Raw genomic sequence first — 21,757 nt, 5'->3', positions numbered from 1 at the left:
TGAGCTCAGCCCGCCGGGGAGAGGCGCCCTAGAGCCCCTTGACGCTTGCAGCTGCTAGGATGCTGAGAACCGGGGCTGCAAGGTCAGCTGCCCGCCCCCGCCCCCACGCCTCGGTGGCTCGCGCCGTGCCGGAGGCGGGGCCGTGAGCTCACCTGGCCGTTTGAGGCGGGGCCGTCCGTGACCCTGGGGAGCTGCCGTTGCGGTGGTACCCTGGGTACTAGAGCTGGGCCCGCCCTGGGGACTTGGTGGCAGCTCTCACCCCTCCACGCCCCCCACCGCCTTGCGGAGCCCTCCCTAGCTCGCTCCCCCCCTCCCTCCTCCTCCCTTTCACTCCCTCCCTCCCTCCCTCCCTCCCTCAGAACCCAGTTGCTCAAGCCGCTTCCTTCCCCAACGCCAGCGCCAGTTCCCCTCCCGGTGGGGCCCGGGAACGGGGCAGCGAACGCTAGACACTGGAAGAACTGCGGCGGCAGCTGCGAGACCATGGCCCAGCCCCGAGGGACCGCAGATCCGGAGCCCAAGGCCTCTCGCGCGCCAACCGCGCAGAGCCTGCGGGGCGCCCCACAGCCCCGCCTCTCGAGAGTGGACACAGGTAGCCTGGGCAGGTACCGGGGCAATGTCGCCGTCGCCGCCGCCCCCCGGGAGTGCCCCTCCCAAGGCTCGCTGACGCTCTCGGGAGCGGGCTCAGGACGCCGACGGGGAGCCCTGCGGGAGCTATTGGGGCTGCAGGGGGCGGTTCCCGCCGGGAAGCTGTCCGAGGAGCGCGCGGAGGAGCCGTCCTCGGGAGGGCCCGGCGGACTCAATGGGCAGGGAGGCAGCGGACTGTGCCTGGAGCCGCGGGAACACGCGTGGATCCTGGCGGCCGCCGAGGGCCGCTTTGAAGTGCTGCAGGAGCTGCTGGAAGCTGAGCCGGGACTGCTGCTGCGGTGCGATCCGATCTCGGGCTACACGGTGCTGCACTGGCTGGCCAAACACGGACGCCACGAGGAGCTCATTCTGTTGCACGACTTCGCCCTGCGCCGGGGACTGCCGCTCGACGTGAGCGTCCCGGGCAGCGGCGGCCTCACGCCCCTCCATCTGGCCGCGCTGCAAGGCCACGACATGGTCATCAAGGTGCTGGTGGGTGCCCTGGGCGCCGACCCCACGCGCCGCGACCACAGCGGCCACCGAGCGTGCCACTACCTGCGGCCCGACGCGCCACAGAGGCTGCGGGAGCTGTCGGGGGCCGAGGACTGCGAGGCGACAGGCGGCCACCAGTGGGGCAACGCCAACAATAACAGCAGCGCCGCCGCTGCGTGGACGCTGAGACGGACCCCGAGCGCAGCGGGCGTGACGGCTGTGGGGACAAACAGGAGAGCGGCGGCGACGCGGACCAGGGAGAAGAACACCGTGGCCAGCCGGGTGGCGCAAATTCATGGCCTTTTCCGCCATCTGTTCCCCTTCTTCCAGGACCGTTGAGGGCAATGAAAACTGGAGAGCTCAGAGGTGACACGAAGCTGCGGCGAGGACTCCGCCCTGGGTTCTCCAGGGTCGCACCCTAGGAGACAGCACGTCGGGGTCCGTCTCAGGTACCTGCCCCAGGTTCCTGCGGCCACCGGCCAGGAGGACCCGGGAGGTAGGGCACTCCCTAACCGAAAGAGAGCCAAGAGCCAAGCCGGCCGGGCCAGGCCCAAAGCTTCAGGACTAAGGAGTCAGGAGAGGGAGCGGGTCCTTCTTGGGAGAGGGAAAGTCAAGCTGCCAGCAGCCATTTCTGGGCAGGCAGAAGCGCTGGATTTATTAGCAAGAATGAGTTAAGACTAAACCGTGGATGCAGCGGAAGGAGGCCATTAAAGGGTCCCCCTGTGAGGGCAGAGTCAGCCCCAGGCTACCTCCCCCTGAGGCTACCAGGCCTTACACCATGCTACCTGTCCTAATGTATCAAGGATGACTTCTCTAGTATATTAAAGCGAAATGTTTTTTTCCAGTCACATGACAGAGCTGTCCTTTGAGTGCCTTTTTTTTTTTTTGACTAGCCGCAGAGGGAAAGGCCACATATGTTTTCAAGGAAGAGGTAGGAAGAGGTCACCAACCATGACCACGAGCTAGTGACCCAGGGCAGGCAAATGGCCAGAGCTTTGCGCAGGGAGGAGCTATGTTGGGGGGGGGGTGTCTTCAAAAAGTTCAGGAAAATACCCATTGTGGGATAACCTCGCATGCATTTCAAGCCATGGAGGTAAACTTACCTGGAAGTTTTTGAAGTTCCCTAGTACTTTTCATTGGCTCTGAGTTAGACACACAGCTTGCCCGTCTCTGGAATTCTAAGTCTGGCTTCTGGCACCAGCCTCATCGTGGAAGAGTTATCATGTAAGGGGCCTGGGACAGTGAAAGGGAAAAGGCGCAGTTATATTTCTGACATTTTGTGGTGAGTCATGTAATTGATCTTGAGTTGTACCCTCCAGGGAGACACCCCCACTGACCCTATTTTCCACTCCAAGATAGGGCTTTCCCCAAAGGTGTTTTTTGAAAAGATTTATTTATTTATTTAAAACATAGAGTTACAGAGAAAGAGAGGCAGAGATAGAGATCTTCATCCACATAGCCACAAGGGCTGAGCCAGGCTGATCCGGAGCCAGGAGCCAGGAACCAGGAACTTTCTCCAGGTCCCCCCATGTGGCTGCAGGGGCCCAAGGACTTGGGCCATCCTCCACTGCTTTCCCAGGCCACAGCAGAGAGCTGGATTGGAAGTGGAACAGCCAGGACTATCGGATGCCGGTGTCACAGGCAGTGGCTTTACCCACTGCACCACAACGCCTGCTCCCAAAGGCATTTTTTTTTTTAAATTAAGTTTAACACATAAGTTGTAGTTTGGGAAATTGCTTCCATTCAGAAATGGCATGAATTAAATACAGGAGGCTTGACTCAGCCTGAAAGGAGAGAAAGCAGTTGGTGGCCAGGGATCCATGCTGCGTTAGAGAACAACATTTTTTTTTTTTAAATAGCGCCGTAAGAGGATACTTTGGAAAGAAAAACTGGCAAAATAGAATGAAAAGAGAAGCTTATGTTGGTGCAAAACATTTTGGAATCCGTGCATAGCAGGGGCGTTCAAAAAGTTCACTAAAAATGCATGTTTTGAAAAAACTAGGCAATGGAGCTGAAAGCTTTTCCCACCCAGACAAGCTTACCTTTTCATTCTATTTTGCCACAAACATTTTAATGACCCTCATAGCCCTGAACACTCAGACTGCTGTGTTCCTCAGTCCTTGAATACCAGGAAGAAATGGGGCCAGCACTGTTTCCATCTCTGCCCGGGGGTCTCCTTGCTTGCTTCCTCTGTGCTGGAGACTCCTACCTTCCCTGAATAATCCATTAGTTTCTTCTCATCCATGAAATGACCCAAAGCCTTGCTGTTGCTCTTTTCAGCCAGTCCCTTGTCCCTAGGAACTACACCTTAAGCATATTTACACAGTGTGATATAGCATTTCCTTTTTCTTCTAACTGAACTTCTTTGCTTGGGCGATTGCAGGGGGAAGGGTGAGCAGTTGGTCTGTAGATTCTGGCACTTGGCAACAGCATATGGTGTGAAGCCCCCTTCATCTGTGTGCCCATTTTATAGATACAAACTGGCTAACTGATGCAGGACTGCGGTTCCTGCACCACAGCCTCCCCTTTGACAGCTGCCAAGGTGGGTTGGGCGTGGTGAAAGCTGTCAGGGCAGCACCTTCCTGCCACCTGGCTGAGTGTGCGGGTGTCCGGCTTGGAGGGAAGATTGGTGTGTGCTGAGCCTTCAGGGCTTGGAGGGAAGATTGGCGTGTGCTGAGCCTTCAGGGCTTGGAGGGAAGATTGGCGTGTGCTGAGCCTTCAGTAGCCTCTTTCCGGGGAAAGTTTGAACCTAAGCATCTTCACTATTCGCGGATTTAGGGACCTGAGACAAGCATGCACCACCCTGCTCTGTCCAGAATGAAAACCGACTCAGCTGGAAGATTCGAAAGCAAGCAGCTGTCTGTAGTTTTTCCTGTAGTCAGCTGTTCTTCCCCCACAGATTTTTCTCATCATGTGATATTGCCTAGCCTACCTCCTCCATGTAAAATTGAGCTTTGGCTGCGCTGCAGGGGCCACACTCCCATGCTGAAAACTCCCCATGCCTAGCATCAAGCCATTGGCATTTCTGGTATGCTTTTCCAGGCAAGACTGGTATGCTTATCCTAAGAAAAAGAGCAACTTCCCTGAGAAACCGTTCCAGGGGAGCAAAGCAGAGCTAAGCAGATAATGCAAAATTGCATTCTAGCGGGGGATACTGGCAAGAAAAGTGGACAGAGGCAGGGCTGTGACAGGTAAGCATGGGGGTTAGGGGGAAGGGTGCAGAGGGAGCCCAGGCCCCAGGTGCAGCAAAGCCTTCCCAGACAGGGAGGCTGGAGGGCTGAGTGGGAGTTGGCCCATGGGTGTTGCCAGTACCAGGAACTGTAAGTCAGCGGTTGGCAGGAGGCTGCTGGGTGGGGAGCGGTTAATGGCAAGGCTGGAGAAGTGGATGGGGGTCCAGATCAACGAGAGTCTCCTAAGCCATGCTAAAAAAGGATTTTTGCGTCATGGAAGGTTTCCAAGCAGAGGAGCAACATGATGATGGCATTTTAGAAAATCATGCTGACAGTCACGTGGAGGATGGCTGCACCAGGGGTGAAAACTGGGGGCAAATGCGTCCCACACACCAAGTGTTTCTGGAGCAACACTCCAAGAACAGTCACGCGTCAGCCTGACAGTTTCAAAAACCCTGTGATGCAAACTTTCTTCCTTTTTTCTTCCTCCAAAGCCTTTGCCCTATTGAAGCTTACCCAGAAGCCCTGGGGTACAATGGACAAGTATGGAGCTTCCCAGGTTGAGCTGGGTTAGGATCTCCCCTCTCGACCCTTCTCCCTCTACTCTGGACTGACACAGGCAATCAAAGGCAGTGCCCCCCACCCCGAGCAAAATTCAAAACCACTGGGATTGGAAAGTGGGCAGCCTACCCTGGGTTCAAATCCTGACTCCTGATTAGTAACTTTGAAACAAATCACCTGCTTCTCTTCAGTTTCATCATCAGTAAAATGGGGATCATACAATCTCCTTTGCAGGGCTATTCATACAATCTCCTTTGCAGGGCTATTCTGAGGCTTTGAGAGTCCAGATGTGTAACAGCACACTGCACGACGCGTAGGAAATAGCAAGGGACAGCACTTCGAAAGAACCCCAAGGGGCTCAGCAGGCTCTTGTGGTGAACCCATACTCATATCATCTCCAGGGATCTGGTGGTTTACCTGCATAATCCCAGCTTTTATTTTTGTAAAGATTTATTTGTTTATTTGAAAGACAGAGTTACAGAGAGAACGGGCGAGAGAAAGAGAATGACCTTCCATCCACTGGTTCACTCCCCAGATGGCCGCAACAGCCATTATTGGACAAGACTGAAGGCAGGAGCCAGGAGCTTCATCCGAGTCTCCTATGTGGGTGCAGGGGTCCAAGCACTTGGGTCATCTTCTGATGCTTTTCCCAGGCCATTATCAGGGAGCTGGATCAGAAGTGGAAAAGCCAGGACTAGAACTGTTGACCACATGGAATGCTGGCATCACAGGCGTTGCTTTACCCACTGTACCACAATGCCGGCTCCCAATAATCCCAGCTTTCAAACGGGCTCACATGGATTGCCAGTGATTTGCCATCTGAGCCAGAGCAGTGTTCATTCCCTAAATGACACATTGGTTCCTCTGCTGATTCTTCTTCTTCTTTTTTTTTTAAGATTTATTTATTTATTTGAAAGTTAGAGTTACACACACACAGAGAAGGAGAGGTAGAGAGAGAGGTCTTCCATCTGCTGGGTCACTCCCAAAATGACTGCAATGGCCAGAGCTGAGCTGATCTGAAGCCAGGAGCTTCCTCTGTGTCTCCCTCATGGGTGCAGGGGCCCAAGGACTTGGGCCATCTTCTACTGCTTTCCCAGGCCATAGCAGAGAGCTGGATCAGAAGTGGAGCAGCCGGGACTCAAACCGGCACCCATATGTGATGCTCGCACTGCAGGCGGTGGCTTTACCCGCTACACCACAGTGCTGGTCCCACCTCTGCTGATTCTTCTCAATGTTTTATGCTTTCACTTTAGACATAATTGTCACTAACTTACCTTGTTCTCCACCACGGAAGTAAAAGCAATAGGAGCTAGCTAGTGTTGTGGTGCAGTGAATTACTGTGACACTGGCATCTAATATGGGCACCAGTTCGAGTTCTAGCTGTTCCACTTCTGATCCAGCTCCCTGCTGATGTGCCTGGGAAAACAGCGGAAGAAGGCCCAAGTGCTTGGGCCCCTGCCCACCCAGGTGGGAGACCCTGATGGAGTTCCTGGCTCCTGATATCGGCCTGGCCCATCCCTGGCTGTTTCAGCCATTTGCAGAGTGAGCCAGCAGATGGAAGATCTCTCTCTGTTTCTCTCCCTCTTCCTCTTTCTGTAACTCTGCCTTTCAAATAAATAAATATTAAAAAAAAGAAATAAAATCAATAACTTAATAAGTGCCTATGAAATACTAAATATGGTAGCCATTGTTGCCAGATAAAGTCATAAACTAGAATCAGGGCTAACTCCAAACTGCTTTGAAGAGAATAAAAGGTTGGAAGCCCTTTCTCTCCTGAGCCCATTTGTTATCTACAGTGTGCCTCCCCGGCTCCAGCAAACGTCATCTATTCCACACTCAGCGTTCCCATCTTCCTCCTCTGTTCATTTTTACATTCACTGAGTGTTCTGTTCATCTGCCTGTCCTCCTGCAAGATTTAACTCATGCTCTCAACCCCTCTCCTCCCACAGTCTACTGCCATCGCTTGTCCTTCTCCTATATCTTCAAGCCCACCCTTGTTTAGTTCAATGCAACATAACCCTTATTAAGTGGCTACTAGGAGTGTCATTTTGGCTGAGAATCAGGCTCACGCTTACCCCAGGTTTATGGTTCTCTCTCTCTCTCTCTCTCTCTCTCTCTCATCATAGCCAAGCCTCTCTAAAGAGAGGTCTCTTCTCCTCACAGACTATTTCCTTATGTCTATTCACTCCTCAACTTTCTGGATTTTGTTTCTACCAGCCCAGAGCAATTGCTTCCAGGAAGTGCCCCCATGATGCTCTTCCTGTCTTAGTCCATTCCTGCTGCTAGAAGAAAATATGTTATACTGGAGAATTTATGAAGAATATAAATTTATTGTTTACAGTTTTGGAGGCTGGGAGGCTCAAGATGAAGGTGCCAGCAATTTCAGTGTCTTGCTCATTTATGGTGCCACTCTGTCCTCACAAAGTGGAAGAGATGGCAGGGCCAGGCAGTTCTCTGAAGCTTCTTTATAAAGGCACTGATCCATTCACGAGGCCTCATCCCTCATGATACAGCATTTCCCAAACAACCTCCTCTGTTAATACCATCACCTTGGGGGTTAAATGCCAACACTTGGATTTTGGAAGAAGACTTGCATTCAAGCCTTAACACTTCCCATCTGCCAAACCCAAAGTTCACTTCTTGGCCACACTGCACAATGCTGGCTACTTCCTCCTCCTTCAAATTCTCTTTAGTCACCCATGACATCCTCTGGCTTTAATTGCCAGTGCTCACCAAGATGAGGTCCCAGAAACCTTTCTCTTCATGCTGCATCCTCTCCCTGCTCATCCTCACTTGCTCTGCTCCAGCCATGTTCTTCTGAACCCTGGGATTCCTACATGCTCTCCCTCTCCAGAAATACTTTTTTTTTTTAAAGAAAAAAATTATTTGAGAGGCACAGTTACAGAGAGAGGGAGAAACAGAGAGCAAGGTCTTCCATCCACTGCTTCACTCCCCATAGGGCCACAATGGCCAGTGCTGGTCAAGGCTGAAGCCAGGAGCTTTCTCCAGGTCTCTCATGCAGGTGCAGGGGCCCAACGACTTGGACCATCTTGCACTGCTTCCACAGGCCATTAGCAGAGAGCTGGATTGGAAGTGGAGCTGGATTGGAACCGGTGCCCATGTGGGATGTCGGTGCTGCAAGTGGAAGCTTAATCTGCTACACCACAGCACTGGCCCCCAGGAATACTCTTTCCTCTCATCCTTCACCAGGTCCACTCCCACTTATCCTTCAGATGTCACATTAAATGTTATCTCCTTGGGGAAGCCTTGCCTGCCCTGGCCCCAACCATTTTATGCATTCATAAGACCCTGTGCCTCTCCTTTGTGGTACTAATCACAACTGATAAGTCATTCTTGCCGTTGTTCGGTTATATCTCTCCTACCCTCACTAGACTTGAATTCCATGAACACAGGGTCCAAGTCTGTTTTATTTGCCATGGAATCTCTCATTCCTGATACTTGGAACATGCTCAATAAATAGCAGTCAGTGATTGGCAATGGAATCTTAATTTGACACCAAAAGCACAGGAAACAAACATGGAAGTAGATAAATTGGATTTTGGAAAAATTAACAACTTTTGAGCCTCAGAGGAAACTATCAAGAATTGAAAAGACAACACATAGAATGAGAGAAAATACTTGCAAATATATGTCTGTTAAGGGTCTAGTATCCAAAATGTATTGGGAACTCATACAACTCCACAAGAAAAACACAATCTGATTTTAAAATGCACAAAGGACTTGAATGGACATTTCTCCAAGAAAAATATACAAATGACTAAGCAGCATATGAAAATATGCTTAGCATTGGGGCCAGTGCTGTGGCGCAGCGGGTTAATGCCCTGGCCTGAAGTGCCGGCATCCCATATGGGCGCTGGTTCAAGACCTGCTGCTCCACCTCCAATCCAGCTCTCTGCTATGGCCTGGGAAAGCAGTAGAGGATGACCCAAGTCCTTGGGCCCCTGCACCTGCGTGGGATACCCTAAAGAAGATCCTGGCTCCTGGCTTTGGATCGGCCTAACTCCGGCCATTGCGGCCAACTGGGGAGTAAACCATTGGATGGAAGACCTCTCTCTCTCTCTCTCTCTGCCTCTCCTCTCTCTGTGTAACTCTGACTTTCAAATAAATAAATAAATCTTAAAAATATGCTTAGCAGATGGGCCAAGGACCTCAATAGACATTTTTCAAAAGAGGAAATCCAAATGGCCAACAGGCACATGAAAAAATGTTCAGGATCACTAGCAATCAGGGAAATGCAAATCAAAACCACAATGAGGTTTCACCTCACCCTGGTTAGAATGGCTCACATACAGAAATCTACCAACAATAGATGCTGGCGAGGATGTGGGGAAAAAGGGACATTAACCCATGGTTGGTGGGAATGCAAACTGGTAAAGCCACTATGGAAGTCAGTTTGGAGATTCCTCAGAAACCTGAATATAACCCTACCATACAACCCAGCCATCTCACTCCTTGGAATTTACCCAAAGGAAATGAAATTGGCAAACAAAAAAGCTGTCTGCACCTTAATGTTTATTGCAGCTCAATTCACAATAGCTAAGACCTGGAACCAACCCAAATGCCCATCAACAGTAGACTGGATAAAGAAATTATGGGACATGTACTCTATAGAATACTATGCAGTAGTCAAAAACAATGAAATTTGCAACAAAATGGAGGAATCTGGAAAACACCATGCTGAGTGAAATAAGCCAGTCCCAAAGGGACAAATATCATATGTTCTCCCTGATCAGTGACAACTAACCGAGCACCAAAAAGGAAAACTGTTGAAGTGAAATGGACACTATGAGAAACAGTGACTTTATCAGCCCTTGTTCTGACTGTCGAGGAACAACTTACTACTTTATCCCTTTTAGTATTTTTTTATCTACTTAATACTATTGGTTGAACTCGTTAATTAACACACAAGTATTCTTAGGTGTTTAAATTTAACTGAAAAGTGATCCCTGTTAAATATAAGAGTGGGAATAAGAGAGGGAGGAGATGTACAGTTTGGGACATGCTCAAGCTGACTTGCCCCAAATGGTAGAGTTAGAAACGTGCCAGGGGATTCCAATTCAATCCCATCAAGGTGGCATGTACCAATGCCATCTCACTAGTCCAAGCGATCAACTTCAGTTCACAATTGATCATAATGATAGGATTAAGAGTCAAAGGGATCACATAAATAAGACTAGTGTCTGCTAATACTAACCGATAGAATTAAAAAGGAGAGAACAATCCAACATGGGAAGCAGGATACACAGCAGACTCAAAGAATGGCAGATGTCCTAAACAGCACTCTGGCCTCAGAATTGGCCCTTAAGGCATTCGGATCTGGCTGAAGAGCCCATGAGAGTATTTTAGGCATGGAAAGCCAAGACACTCTGGCAAAGCAAAACAAAACAAAACAAAACACCTAAATGAAAGATCTCTGTGAGTGAGATCCCAGTGGAAAGAATGGGCCATCAAAGAAGGAGGTACCTTTCTCTGAAAGGAGGAGAGAACTTCCACTTTGACTATGACCTTGTCTAAATAAGATCAGAGTTGGCAAACTCAAAAGGCTTCCATAGCCTTGGCAACTCCTGACAAGAGCCTAGGGTGATTACTGACGCCATAAACAAGAGTGTCAATTTGTTAAGTCAACAACAGGAGTCAATGTGCACTTACTCCCCATGTAGGATCTCTGTCCTGAATGTGTTGTACAATGTGAATTAATGCTATAACTAGTACTCAAACAGTACTTTACACTTTATGTTTCTGTGTGGGTGCAAACTGTTGAAATCTTTACTTAATATATACTAAGTTGATCTTCTGTATATAAAGAGAATTGAAAATGAATCTTGATGTGAATGGAATGGGAGAGGGAGTGGGAGATGGGAGGGTTGCGGTTGGGAGGAAAGTTATAGGGGGGGAAAGCCAGTGTAATCCAAAAGCTGTACTTTGGAAATTTATATTTATTAAAAAAAAAGTTAAAAAAATATGCTTAGCATCAATAATCATTAAGGAAGCGCAAATCAAAACCAGAATGAGATACTACTTCATGCCCACTGGGATAGCTATAATCAAAAAGTCAGGAACTGGTGCTGTGGTGTAGCTGGTAAAGCTGCTGCCTGCAATGCCAGCATTCCATATGGGCGCCGGTTCCAAGTCCCGGCTGCTCCACTTCTGATCCAGCTCTCTGCTGTGGCCTGGGAAAGCAGCAGAAGATGGCCCAAGTCCTTGGGCCCCTGCACCCACGTGGGAAGATCCAGAGGAGGCTCCTGGCTCCTGGCTTCAGCCTGGCCCATCCCTGGCCATTGCAGCCATCTGGGGAGTGAACCAGTGGATGGAAGATTCTCTCTCTCTCTCTCTCTCTCTCTCTCTCTCTCTCTCTCCTGTCTCTATGAAGCTCTGCCTTTCAAATAAATAAATAACCTTTTTTTTAAAAAAAAAGTCACGTAATTACAGCTGTTGGTAAGGATGTGGAGAGTTTAGAACTCTCATTCATTTCTAGTAGAAAGTAGAATGGTGTAGCCACTGTGGAAAGCAGTCTGACCATTTCTCAAAAAGTTAAACACAGGGTTTCCATAGACTCAGCAATTGTACTTTTAGGTATCTACTCCAGAGAAATGAAAACGTATGTTCACCCACAAACTTGTACACGAGTGATCCTGACAGCTTTAGCAACAATAGCCAAAATGTGTAAACAACTCAAGTGTCCAGTAATGAAAGAATGGCTATACAGGAAGATCATCCGGCCATCCAATGGCATACTACTCAGCCTTGAAAAAGAACAAAGTGTTGATCCATGCTGCAACATGGGTGAAACTTGAAAACATTATACCAAGTAAAAGAAGTCAGTCACCAAAGATCACATGTCATAGCATTCAGTCTATACGAAATGTCCACAGCAGGCAAAGCTGTATGAGCAGAAGGGAGATGAATGGTTTCCTAGGGCTGGGGAGAATGAGGAATTAAGAAGATGATAGCTGAAGGACAGGAGATTTCTGGGATTTTGAGGTGAGAAACATGTTCTAAAACTGCTAATGGCTGTGTTTATCTGTGAACACACTAAAAAGCATTGAATTGCACACTTTAAGTGAGTGAATTGTATGTTATGTGAATTGTCTTTTTTTAGAAGATTTATTTATTTATTCGAAAGTCAGAGTTACGCACAGAGAGAAGGAGAGGCAGAGAGAGAGAGAGGTCTTCCATCCACTGGTTCACTCCCAATTGGCAGCAACAGCTGGAGCTGCGCTGATCTGAAGCCAGGAGCCAGGAGCTTCCTCTGGGTCTTCCATGTGGGTGAAGGGGCCCAAGGACCTGGGCCATCTTCTACTGCTTTCCCAGGCCATAGCAGAGAGCTGGATCAGAAGAAGAGCAGCTGGGATGCCGGCACTGTAGGTGGAGGCCCTACCCTCTGGCGCCACAGCGCTGGCCCCATGAATTATACCTTAATGAAGCTGTTATTTAAAAAGAAAGAAAGAGGGACAAATGCCTCTTACACTCCAAAGCAGTGGGGACACGTATACATACAGTCATTGAGTTAATTAATGAAAGGAAAGGATCAATTCATTTAGCATTGCAGCTCTGGTACCCAGCACAGAAATATGACCATTCATCCTGCAGGCTCATATCAGTCACTCTACTCTGTATCTGACACTTGTCTCAGCCTCAAGGACAGAAAGAGACCTAGGTGGCCAAAGCTTCTTCCCACAGTGTCCATGAGCGCTTCTTAGTGTTCCTGTTGCCCGAGAAAGTTGATTGCACGTAGTGTGGAGGAGAGTCCAGCTGATGGCACTGAGGAGTGGCAGCCTTCAGAAAGCGAACAGGGAGGAAGCATGAAAACAGTTGATAAGGACACTAAAATGACTGGAGCAGTGATGTCCCTTGATTGAGATACGATACGGAGCCTTCCAAGCCTTGGAGGCCCAGAAGTATCCCTGGTAGTTGAGTGTAATAAATGATGTTCACACTGGGGATCCTGAGTTATTAGAAACAGATCAAAGTGTTTAGTCTTGCAGTTGAAGAAGGCAGGGTAGTGGTTTATGTAGAGTTTTTCGTCCTAGGCTGTTTCACCTAGCGGTTAAGACACCCACCTCCCACGTTAGAATGCCTGGGTTTGATTCCTGGCTCTGCTCCTGACTAATTGCAGACCCTAGGAGGCAGTAGTGATGGATCAAGTATTTGTGGTCTTGCCACTCATGTGGGAGATTGGGTTGCACTGGCAGTTCCCGGCATTGGCCTGGCCCAGTCCTGGCCATTGTGAGTATTTGGGCATTTGAGATGTGAACCAGCAAATGGGGGCTCTATCTCTTGCTATCTGATGCTCTCTTCCCTTTCCCTATCAAAAAGAAGTATTTTTTTCTCCAAAAAAAAAAAAAAAAAAAAAAAGACGAACAGTCCAAAAGCCCTGAGATTAGAGCTCTTTAAAGCGGTGATGTGCTTTCTCCTGTCACCGCGGCCAGGCTCAGGGTCACAGGCACTCAGGCAAACACTAATCTAGGTGTGCTGATCAAGGGATTTGGTGGGTGTAATAAAAGTCCACAACTAGTTCACTCTAAATATGGAAGATTATCCTGGATAACCTTGGGGGGCGTTATTTAATCACTTGAAAAGCATTAACAGCAGGATTGAGGCTTACCTGAGAAAAGGAATTCTGCCGGTGGACAAAAACCTCCTCCCATGCACAGCCCACTCAAGGGAGGCCCAATCTGCCCTTCCGAAAGGCCTTCTCTGTGTTTCCCATGTACCTAGTTTGCACCCCCATAGAATCCTCTTTCCTGCAGTAACTCTTCATGTGTATCTCCTATAGCTTCTGCTTCTCTGATTGAACCCTAACTGATTTAAAAGAGAAGGCCGGCGCTGCAGCTCACTAGGCTAATCCTCCGCCTTGCGGCGCCGGCACACTGGGTTCTAGTCCCGGTCGGGGCACCAGATTCTGTCCCGGTTGCCCCTCTTCCAGGCCAGCTCTCTGCTGTGGCCCGGGAAGGCAGTGGAGGATGTCCCAGGTGCTTGGGCCCTGCACCCGCATGGGAGACCAGGAGAAGCACCTGGCTCCTGCCTTCGGATCAGCGCGATGAGCCGGCTGTGGCAGCCATTGGAGGGTGAACCAATGGCAAAAGGAAAACCTTTCTCTCTGTCTCTCTCTCTCACTGTCCACTCTGCCTGTCAGAGAGAGAGAGAGAGAGAGAGAGAGAGAGAGAGAGAGAAAGAGAAAAACACCCATGTTACATTCCTATACAGTAGGTTTGTGATCAGGGTAAAATGCAACCGGGTGAACTCTGCCGACTGGTGTCTGATACCAGGCTGGCCGATTCAACCTTGGCTCCGGGTCTTTGAATCCATCCAAAAAGAGCCCAGCGGGTAAGAATCCACAAGCCACAGCTGTAGGTGACCCATCTCAGAAGGAGCAGGAAGAACGCTGCTCCTCCTTGAGCAGCTGTTACAAAGAGGCACCAGAAGAGCAGACGAGGAGTGGAGAAGATAAGGAACAGAAACAGATACCGATAAAGAGGAAATAAAAGGGGCGGATGTTTTGCATAGCAGTCAAGATGCCCCTTGGGACATATCAGAGTGTATAGCTTTGAGTCCCAGTTCTGTTTTCCAGCTTCCTACTAATGTGCGTCCTAGGAAGCAATGGTGAGGGCTCAGTTACTTGGGTCCCTGACACACATGTGAGAGACCTGGATTGGGTCCTGAGCTACCAGCTGTTGTGGGCATTTGGGGAGCAAATCAGCAGATAGGAGCGCTCTCTGCCTGATCTCTTTTAAATACAATTATTTATTTATTTATTTGCAAGGCAGAGTTACAGAGAGGCAGAGGCAGAGAGAGAGGTCTTCCATCACTGGTTCACTCCCCACATGGCTGCAATGGCCAGAGCTGGGCCCATCTGAAGCCAGGAGCCAAGAGCTTCTTCTGGGTCTCCCACATGGGTTCAGGGGCCCAAGCACTTGGGCCATCTTCTACTGCTTTCCCAGGCACATTAGCAGAGAGCTGGATCAGAAGTAGAGCAGCCGGGACTTGAACCAGTGCCCACATGGGATACCAGCAACATAGGCAGAGGCTTTACCCACTATGCCACAGCACTGGCCCCTAAATAATTTTTTTTAATTTAAAATTTGTTTTTTAAAGATTTTTTAAAATTTTATTTGAGAGGTAGAATGACAGAAAAGGTAGAGAGAGAGAGAATCTTCCATCTGATGGCTCACTCCCCAAATGGCTGTAATGGCCATAGCTGGACCAGGAACCAGGAGCTTCTTTGGGGTCTCCCATGTGGGTGCAGGGGCCCAAGAATTTGGGTCATCTTGCACTGGTTTCCCAGACCATGAGAGAGCTGGATTGCAAGAGGAGCAGCTGGAACACGAACCAGCACCCATATGGGATGCTGGTGCTCCAGACGGAGGCCTCGCCTACTTTGCCTCAGCGCCAGGCCCTAAAGATTTATAGATTTATTTTTATTTGAAAGGCAGAGTTCCAGAGAGAGAGAGCATGAGAGATCTTCCATTCTTTGGTTCACTAATGTCTGCAATGACCAGGGCTGGGCCAACCTGAATCCAGGAGCCTGGAACTCCATCCAGGTCTCCCATGTGGGTGGCAGGGGCCCAAGTACTTGGGCCACCCTCTGCTGCTTTCCCAAGTGCATTAGCAGGGAACAGCATGGGAAGTGAAGCAGTTGGAACTGGAACTGGCACTCAAATGGGATGCTGGTGTTGCAGTCAGCCACTTAACCTGCTGCATCACAATACCAGCCCCATTAAAAAAAAAATTTTTAAGAGAAAATGGGGGCAGACATTTGGTTCAGTGGTTAAGTCACCAATCGGATGCCCATATCCTATATCTGAGTGCTGAGTTTGAGTCCTGGCTACTCCACTTTTTTTTTAAAGGTTTATTTTATTTATTTGAAAGACAGAGTTACAGAAAGAGGTAGAGACAGAGAAAGAGGTCTTCCATCTGCTGGTTCACCCCTCAAATGGCTGCAATGGCTGGAGCTGAGCCAATCTGAAGCCAAGAGCCAGGAGCTTCTTCTGGGTTTCCCACGCGGGTGCAGGGGCCCCAGCACTTGGGCCATCTTCTACTGCTTTCCCAGGCCACAGCAGAGAGCTGGATCAGAAGTGGAGCAGTGCCCACATGGGATGCCAGTGCTTCAGGCCAGGGCTTTAACCTGCTGTGCCACAGTGCTAGTCCATACTCCACTTCTGATGCAGCATCCTACTTATGTGTACCCTGGGAGGCAGTAGGTGATAGCCCAAGTAATTGTTTCCCTGCCACCCACATGGGAGACCTGGACGAAGTTCATGGTTCCTGGCTTGTGTCTGGTCCAGCCTGGCTGTCCTGTGCATTTGAGAAGTGAACAAGCATAAAGAAGATCTCTCTTCTGTCTTCTGTCTCTCTTTCATATAAAATGAAAATAAATAAATAAATAAATAGAAAATGAAAGAGAAAAGGGAGCGTCTCTGACACAGGTTTGGGTGATGGAAAAATTAAATCTGATCCATTTGCTCCCAAAACTGATAACTGAGAACCCTTTCCAAGGCAGCCAGTCTCCCAGAAGGTACAAGCTCTGCAATGACTTTGAGAAGAAGATGGCTGACTTCCATTAGGAGGAGACAAATGATCAAAATAAGAACACAGCTAAGGGACAGAGGAAATCTGAATGTAATGATGAACGCACATTTATGTCTAAAGTCATAACAGGTGCAAACAAAAACCAAGAAGATAAATCAGGCAAATAGCAGGGTATGGTGCACAGACCTCCAGAGAAGGAAATGCAAGGGAAAACAGAGATCCAAAAAGGAAGGAATCCCAGGGAGGAATCAAGAGAACAGAAAACGGGCACAGGGAATTTGTGCATGAAAAGAACTTCCGAGTGACCACTTACAAAACGTGCAGGAGAAAAGTTCACTATCTTCCCTGAGAAAGACTTCTGAGAGCTGGGACAATCTGGGAGCCAAAGGAGACTTTTCCTCAAGGCAGTCTTCCTCTTGCACATGTGAGAGGCCCTGGTGAATGTGCTGATGAGGACCTGGCATGACCTGGTGGCTTACTGACTCCGGAATGCAAACTTTGTCAGGACCTAATGTGTAGCAACACAAAGGAACAGGAATGTCATTCCGTTCACCAGCCCTTACAGGCAGCTCAGATTCAGCACAGCCCCTCAGACCTGTGTGCCCAGCATACAGTGACATCGTTCTCCATGCTCAAGAGCATCACTTTGGGTCCTCTGGAATGACAGTGTGTGAATGCTTCCTTAAACATCTAGAGAGGCGTTGAGGGGCAGGCATTTATTGAAATAGTTAAGATGCCAATTGGGATACTTGTATTCCATATTAGAGGGCCTGGGTTCAAGTCCCGCCTCTGCTCCCTTTTCCATTTTCCGGCTAATGTGCATCCTGGGAAGCAGTCGTGGTGGTCCAAGTCCTTGTGTCCCTGCCACAAGTGTGGGAATCTGGATGAACTCCCTGGCTCCTGGCATCAGCCTGGCCCACTGCCAGCTGTTGCAGGTATTTAAAGAGTGAGCCAGGGGCCAGCATTTTCTCTCAGGGAATTAAGCCCCTGCAAGCAACGCTGGCATTCCATAGGAGTCCCAGCTGCTCCACTTCGGATCCAGCTCCCCGCTAATGCGCCTGGGAAAGCAGCAGAAGATGGCCCAAGTGCTTACTCCCCTGCCACCCATGTGGGAGACCTGGATAAAGTTCCTGGCTTTGGCCTGATCAGCCCTGGCCACTTCAGCCATGTGGGGAGTAAACCAGCAGATGGAAGACCTCTTTCTTTGTTCTCCCCTCTCTCTCTTTGTAACTCTGCCTTTCAAAAAGTAATTTTTTTTCAAATATTCTCTATACTTTTTTCAAAAATATTTATTTATTTATTTGAAAGTCAGAGTTACACAGAGAGAGAAGGATTGGAAGAGAGAGAGAAAGGTCTTCCATCTGCTGGTTCACTCCCCAGATGGTCGCAATGGCCAGAGCTGCAATGATCTGAAGCCAGGAGCCAGGAGCCTCCTCCAGGCCTCCCATGTGGGTGCAGGAGCCCAAGGACTTGAGCCATCTTCTGCTGCTTTCCCAGGCCACACCAGAGAGCTGGATGGGAAGTGGAGCAACCAGGACTCGAACCAGCACCCATATGGGATGCCGGCACTGCAGGCAGCAGCTTCACCCACTAAGCCACAATACCAGGCCCCATAAAAATTAAAAAAAAAAAAAGGAGTGTGGGGGTGGGGAGGCTGGCGCTGTGGCATAGCAGGTGAAGTCGCTGCCTACAATGCCTGCATCCCATATGGAAGCCGGTTCAAGTCCCAGCTGCTCTGCTTCCAATCCAGCTCTCTGCTATGGCCTGGGATAGCAGTAGAAGTCCTTGGGCCCCTGCACCCACGTGGGACACCTGGAAGAAGCTGGCTCCTGGCTTCGGATCAGCGCAGCTCTGGCCATTGTGGCCAATTGAGGAGTAAACCATCGGATAGAAGGAGTGAGGGGGCCAGCGCTGTGGCTTAGTAGGTTAAGTCTCTGCCTGCGGTGCCAGTACCCATATGGCTGCAAGTTTGTATCCTGGCTGCTCCACCTCCAATCCAGCTCTCTGCTAATAGTCTGGGAAAGCAGTGGAAGATGGCCCAAGTGCTTGGGCCCCTGCACCCACGTGGGAGACCTGGAGGAAGCTCATGGCTTCAGCCTGATCAGCCCTGGCCATTGCAGCCATGTGGGAAGTGAATCAGCAGATGGAAGACCTCTTTCTCTGTCCTTTCCTCTCTCTTTGTAACTCTGCCTTTCAATGTATGTATTAAAAGGAGTGAGGGGGCTGGTGCTGTGGCTTAGTAAGGTTAAGCTTCTGTGTGCAGCACTTGTATCCCATATGAGCGCTAGCCAGATTGGCTGACTCTGGCTGTTCCAGCCATTTGGGGAGGGAACCAGTGATGGAGGACCTTTCTCTCTGTCTGTCTGCAACTCTGCCTCTCAAATAAATATATAAATCTTCAAAAAAAAAAAAAAAAGGAATGAGCCAGTGGGCGGGAGATCTCTTCCCCTCCCCCTGCTTTTCAAATAAATAATTTTTTAATTTCTTTTATTTTTTTAAATTTTATTTAAGGTATACAAACCCCATGCATTTCATATATACAAATTTAGGGACATCGTGATTCTTCCCACCCTCCTTCCCACCCATTCATTAAATAAATAATTTTTTAAAAGATTTATTTTATGTATTTGAAAAACAGAGTTTCAGAGAGAGGTCTTCCATGAGCTGATTCACTCTCCAGATGGCCACAACGGCCAGAGCTGTGCCGATCTGAAGCCAGAAGTCAGGAGCTTCCTCTGGGTCTCCCACGTGGGTGCGGGGGCCCAAGGACTTGGATAATCTTCTACTGCTATCCCAGGCCATAGCAGAGAGCTGGATTGGAAGAGAAGCAGGCGGGTCTTGAACCGGTACCCATGTGGAATGCCGGCGCTGCAGGCTGGGGCTTTAACCCGCTGCACCACAGTGCTGGCCTCTAAATAAATAATTTTTTAAAAAGAGAAAAACTGAGCAGGAGGCATCTAAAAACAAGCCAAACCCAAATATGCATGGTGGGGGGCAGACACTCCACCTGACTGTGAAGCTGAACAAAGACACGAAGTTGATCCTGTTGATCTCTGCCTTGATATTGAACATCATAAAAACACCTAAGAAGAGAGATGTTAAATGAGGTAATTCAAGAGAAACTGAATTTCTGTGACTCAAACCACTCAAAGGCAAAGTCAACCAAGAAAATAGAACACTCACAGAGGATGACAGAGCACAAGAAGCAGAGGACCACACAGAACTTGAACCTCCTCCTCCCCCCCTTCCTTCTCTCCCCGCCCCCTCTACTTCCCCCGCCCCTCCTCCTCCTCCTCTCACTTCTCTCACTCCTACCAAGAGGAAGAGTATACCAAACAAGAGAATACTTCCGGCTTTGACAAATCCAGACTGGGGACAAAAGACTGTGTGTGTCCGATGAAAGAGGAGGCAGCAGAGCTCCAGGAACCTTGCGCTTTTGTGCCAGAGGGAGAGGCTGGGGCAGAAGCAACAATCTGGTAGCAGTAACACCACCCCCAACAGCGATTTCCGAAAGAGAAACTGAGGATGCACCCAAAAACATGATGATGACTGTGAAAGCGAAGGCAATGACAAATGGGTGCAGCTAGGGTCAGTGCTGAGGAGACTTCCCTGGGGTGGAGGCCTGTTCATGTTCCAGAAGCCCAGGACCAGCCCCGAATGCGTCCACAAGCTCAGTGAGCAGGGAGGGGAGACTGAAGATGAGAAGAGTGGGACAGAGGACCGAGAAGAGAAAGACAATGTACAGCCCACAACTGATCCTGGTGGGAAGACAGCTGGTGAGGAGCTAGACAGGAGCCTTAGAAAGAGCCTGAAAAATCCCGCCCTAACGCCATCAGCCACCAGACTGCTGCTATCCCCTGTTCTAATTTTAAAAGCCCCTTCTTTTCTTTTGAGTATATTCGGTAGTATTAGCTGAAAGACTTAATTTGGACAACTTTGATTCTTAAAAGAGAAAACAAAGCATGTGAATAAACATCAAAATGTTTACTTCAGTACATGTATTGGGGCCAGCACTGTGGTGTAGTGGGTAAAGCTGGCATCCCATATGGGTGCCGGTTCGTGTCCAGGCTGCTTCACTTCCAGTCCAGCTCCCTGCTGGTGGTCGGGGAATGCGGCAAAAGATGGGTCAAGTGCTTGGGCCCCTACACTCACGTGGGAGACCCGGAAGAGGCTCCTGTCTCCTGGCCTCTGCCTGGCCCAGCCCTGCCTGGTAGTTACAACCATTTGAGGAGTGAGCCAGCAGATGGAAGATTTCTCTCCCTCTCTCTCCCTCCCTCCCTCTCTCTGTCTCTCCCTCTGTCTGTAACTCGGACATTCAAATAAATATTTTTTTAAATTTTTCATTTATTTATTTATTTTTACCCAGAAGCCTTTTATTTGAGGTATACAAACTTAATGCATTTCATATATACAAATTTAGGAACATAGTGATTCACTATGTTCATAAATAAATATTTTTTAAAAAATGTATTGAGGGGAGCCAGCTCACTGTGGTGCAGCGGGTAAAGCCGCCGCCTGCAGTGCCGGCATCCCATATAGGTGCTGGTTCGAGTCCTGGTTGCTTCACTTCCGATCCAGGTCTCTGCTGTGGCCTGGGAAAGCAGTAGAAGATGGCCCAAGTTCTCTCTCTCTCTCTCTCTCTCTCTCTCTCTGCTTCTGCCTCTTTGTAACTCTGCCTTTCAAATAAATAAATTAATTTTTTTAAAAAAGTATTGAGGTGGAGCATACCTACCACCCAGAAGTGAGTTTCTAATTTACACTGATATAAAGAAATGATTGTATTCATATTCTACTTTATACTTATAGAAAGAAATGGTAAATAAATGGGGAAGAAGAGACAAACCTCCCATGCAGAAAAATTCCAAATAATTTATGGAGCTATTCCTTAAGCCCTGCTCCTTAAGTGACTTATTTCCAAACAGTACAGTCAGAAGGGTTGGAAAAAAGAGTAACTTTACAATGCAGCAACCTGACAGGTGCTACCTCAGCCAGCTGATCAAGGTCAACATCAACACTGATAAATCATGCTGATAGTATATACCCTTGACATGATATAAGAATGCCGCTTTACTTCTGTGATCTTCTCTCCCTCCCCCAAACTCATGACCCGCATCTAATCATTAGAAAACTATCAGACATTCCAGAAGAGAAGCCTCCTATAAAATACTTGACCAGTGCTCCTCAAAACTTTCAAAGTCATCAAAACAAGGTCATCAAAAACAAAGGAAGTCTGAGAAACTAACACAACCAAGGGGAGCCTAAGGAGGCACGACAACTGAATGTAATGTAGATGGATTCCTAGAATAGAAAAAGGAAATTAGGTTAAAAAAAAAAAAAAAACTAAGGAAATCTATGGGGCA

At 48.8% G+C, this 21,757-nt stretch overlaps 1 protein-coding gene and 1 pseudogene across 1 annotated transcript; both read left to right on the top strand.

Moving 5' to 3' along the window:
* The first annotated feature begins 179 nt into the window (after window positions 1-179).
* On the top strand, window positions 180-1,964 carry SOWAHD (sosondowah ankyrin repeat domain family member D). The gene has a single exon (XM_017350015.3). It carries the CDS (start codon window positions 481-483, stop codon window positions 1,453-1,455), a length of 975 nt encoding a protein of 324 aa, XP_017205504.2. The 5' UTR covers window positions 180-480; the 3' UTR covers window positions 1,456-1,964.
* A 2,595-nt stretch (window positions 1,965-4,559) lies between these two features.
* On the top strand, window positions 4,560-20,995 carry LOC138847549 (thyroid hormone receptor-associated protein 3 pseudogene; annotated as a pseudogene).
* Window positions 20,996-21,757: the final 762 nt, after the last annotated feature.

The sequence above is a fragment of the Oryctolagus cuniculus genome, chromosome X (genome assembly GCF_964237555.1).
Source record: "Oryctolagus cuniculus chromosome X, mOryCun1.1, whole genome shotgun sequence".
NCBI classification, from domain to species: domain Eukaryota; kingdom Metazoa; phylum Chordata; class Mammalia; order Lagomorpha; family Leporidae; genus Oryctolagus; species Oryctolagus cuniculus.
Note: the sequence above shows the minus strand (reverse complement) of the source record. Positions and strands in the feature narration are given on the sequence as shown.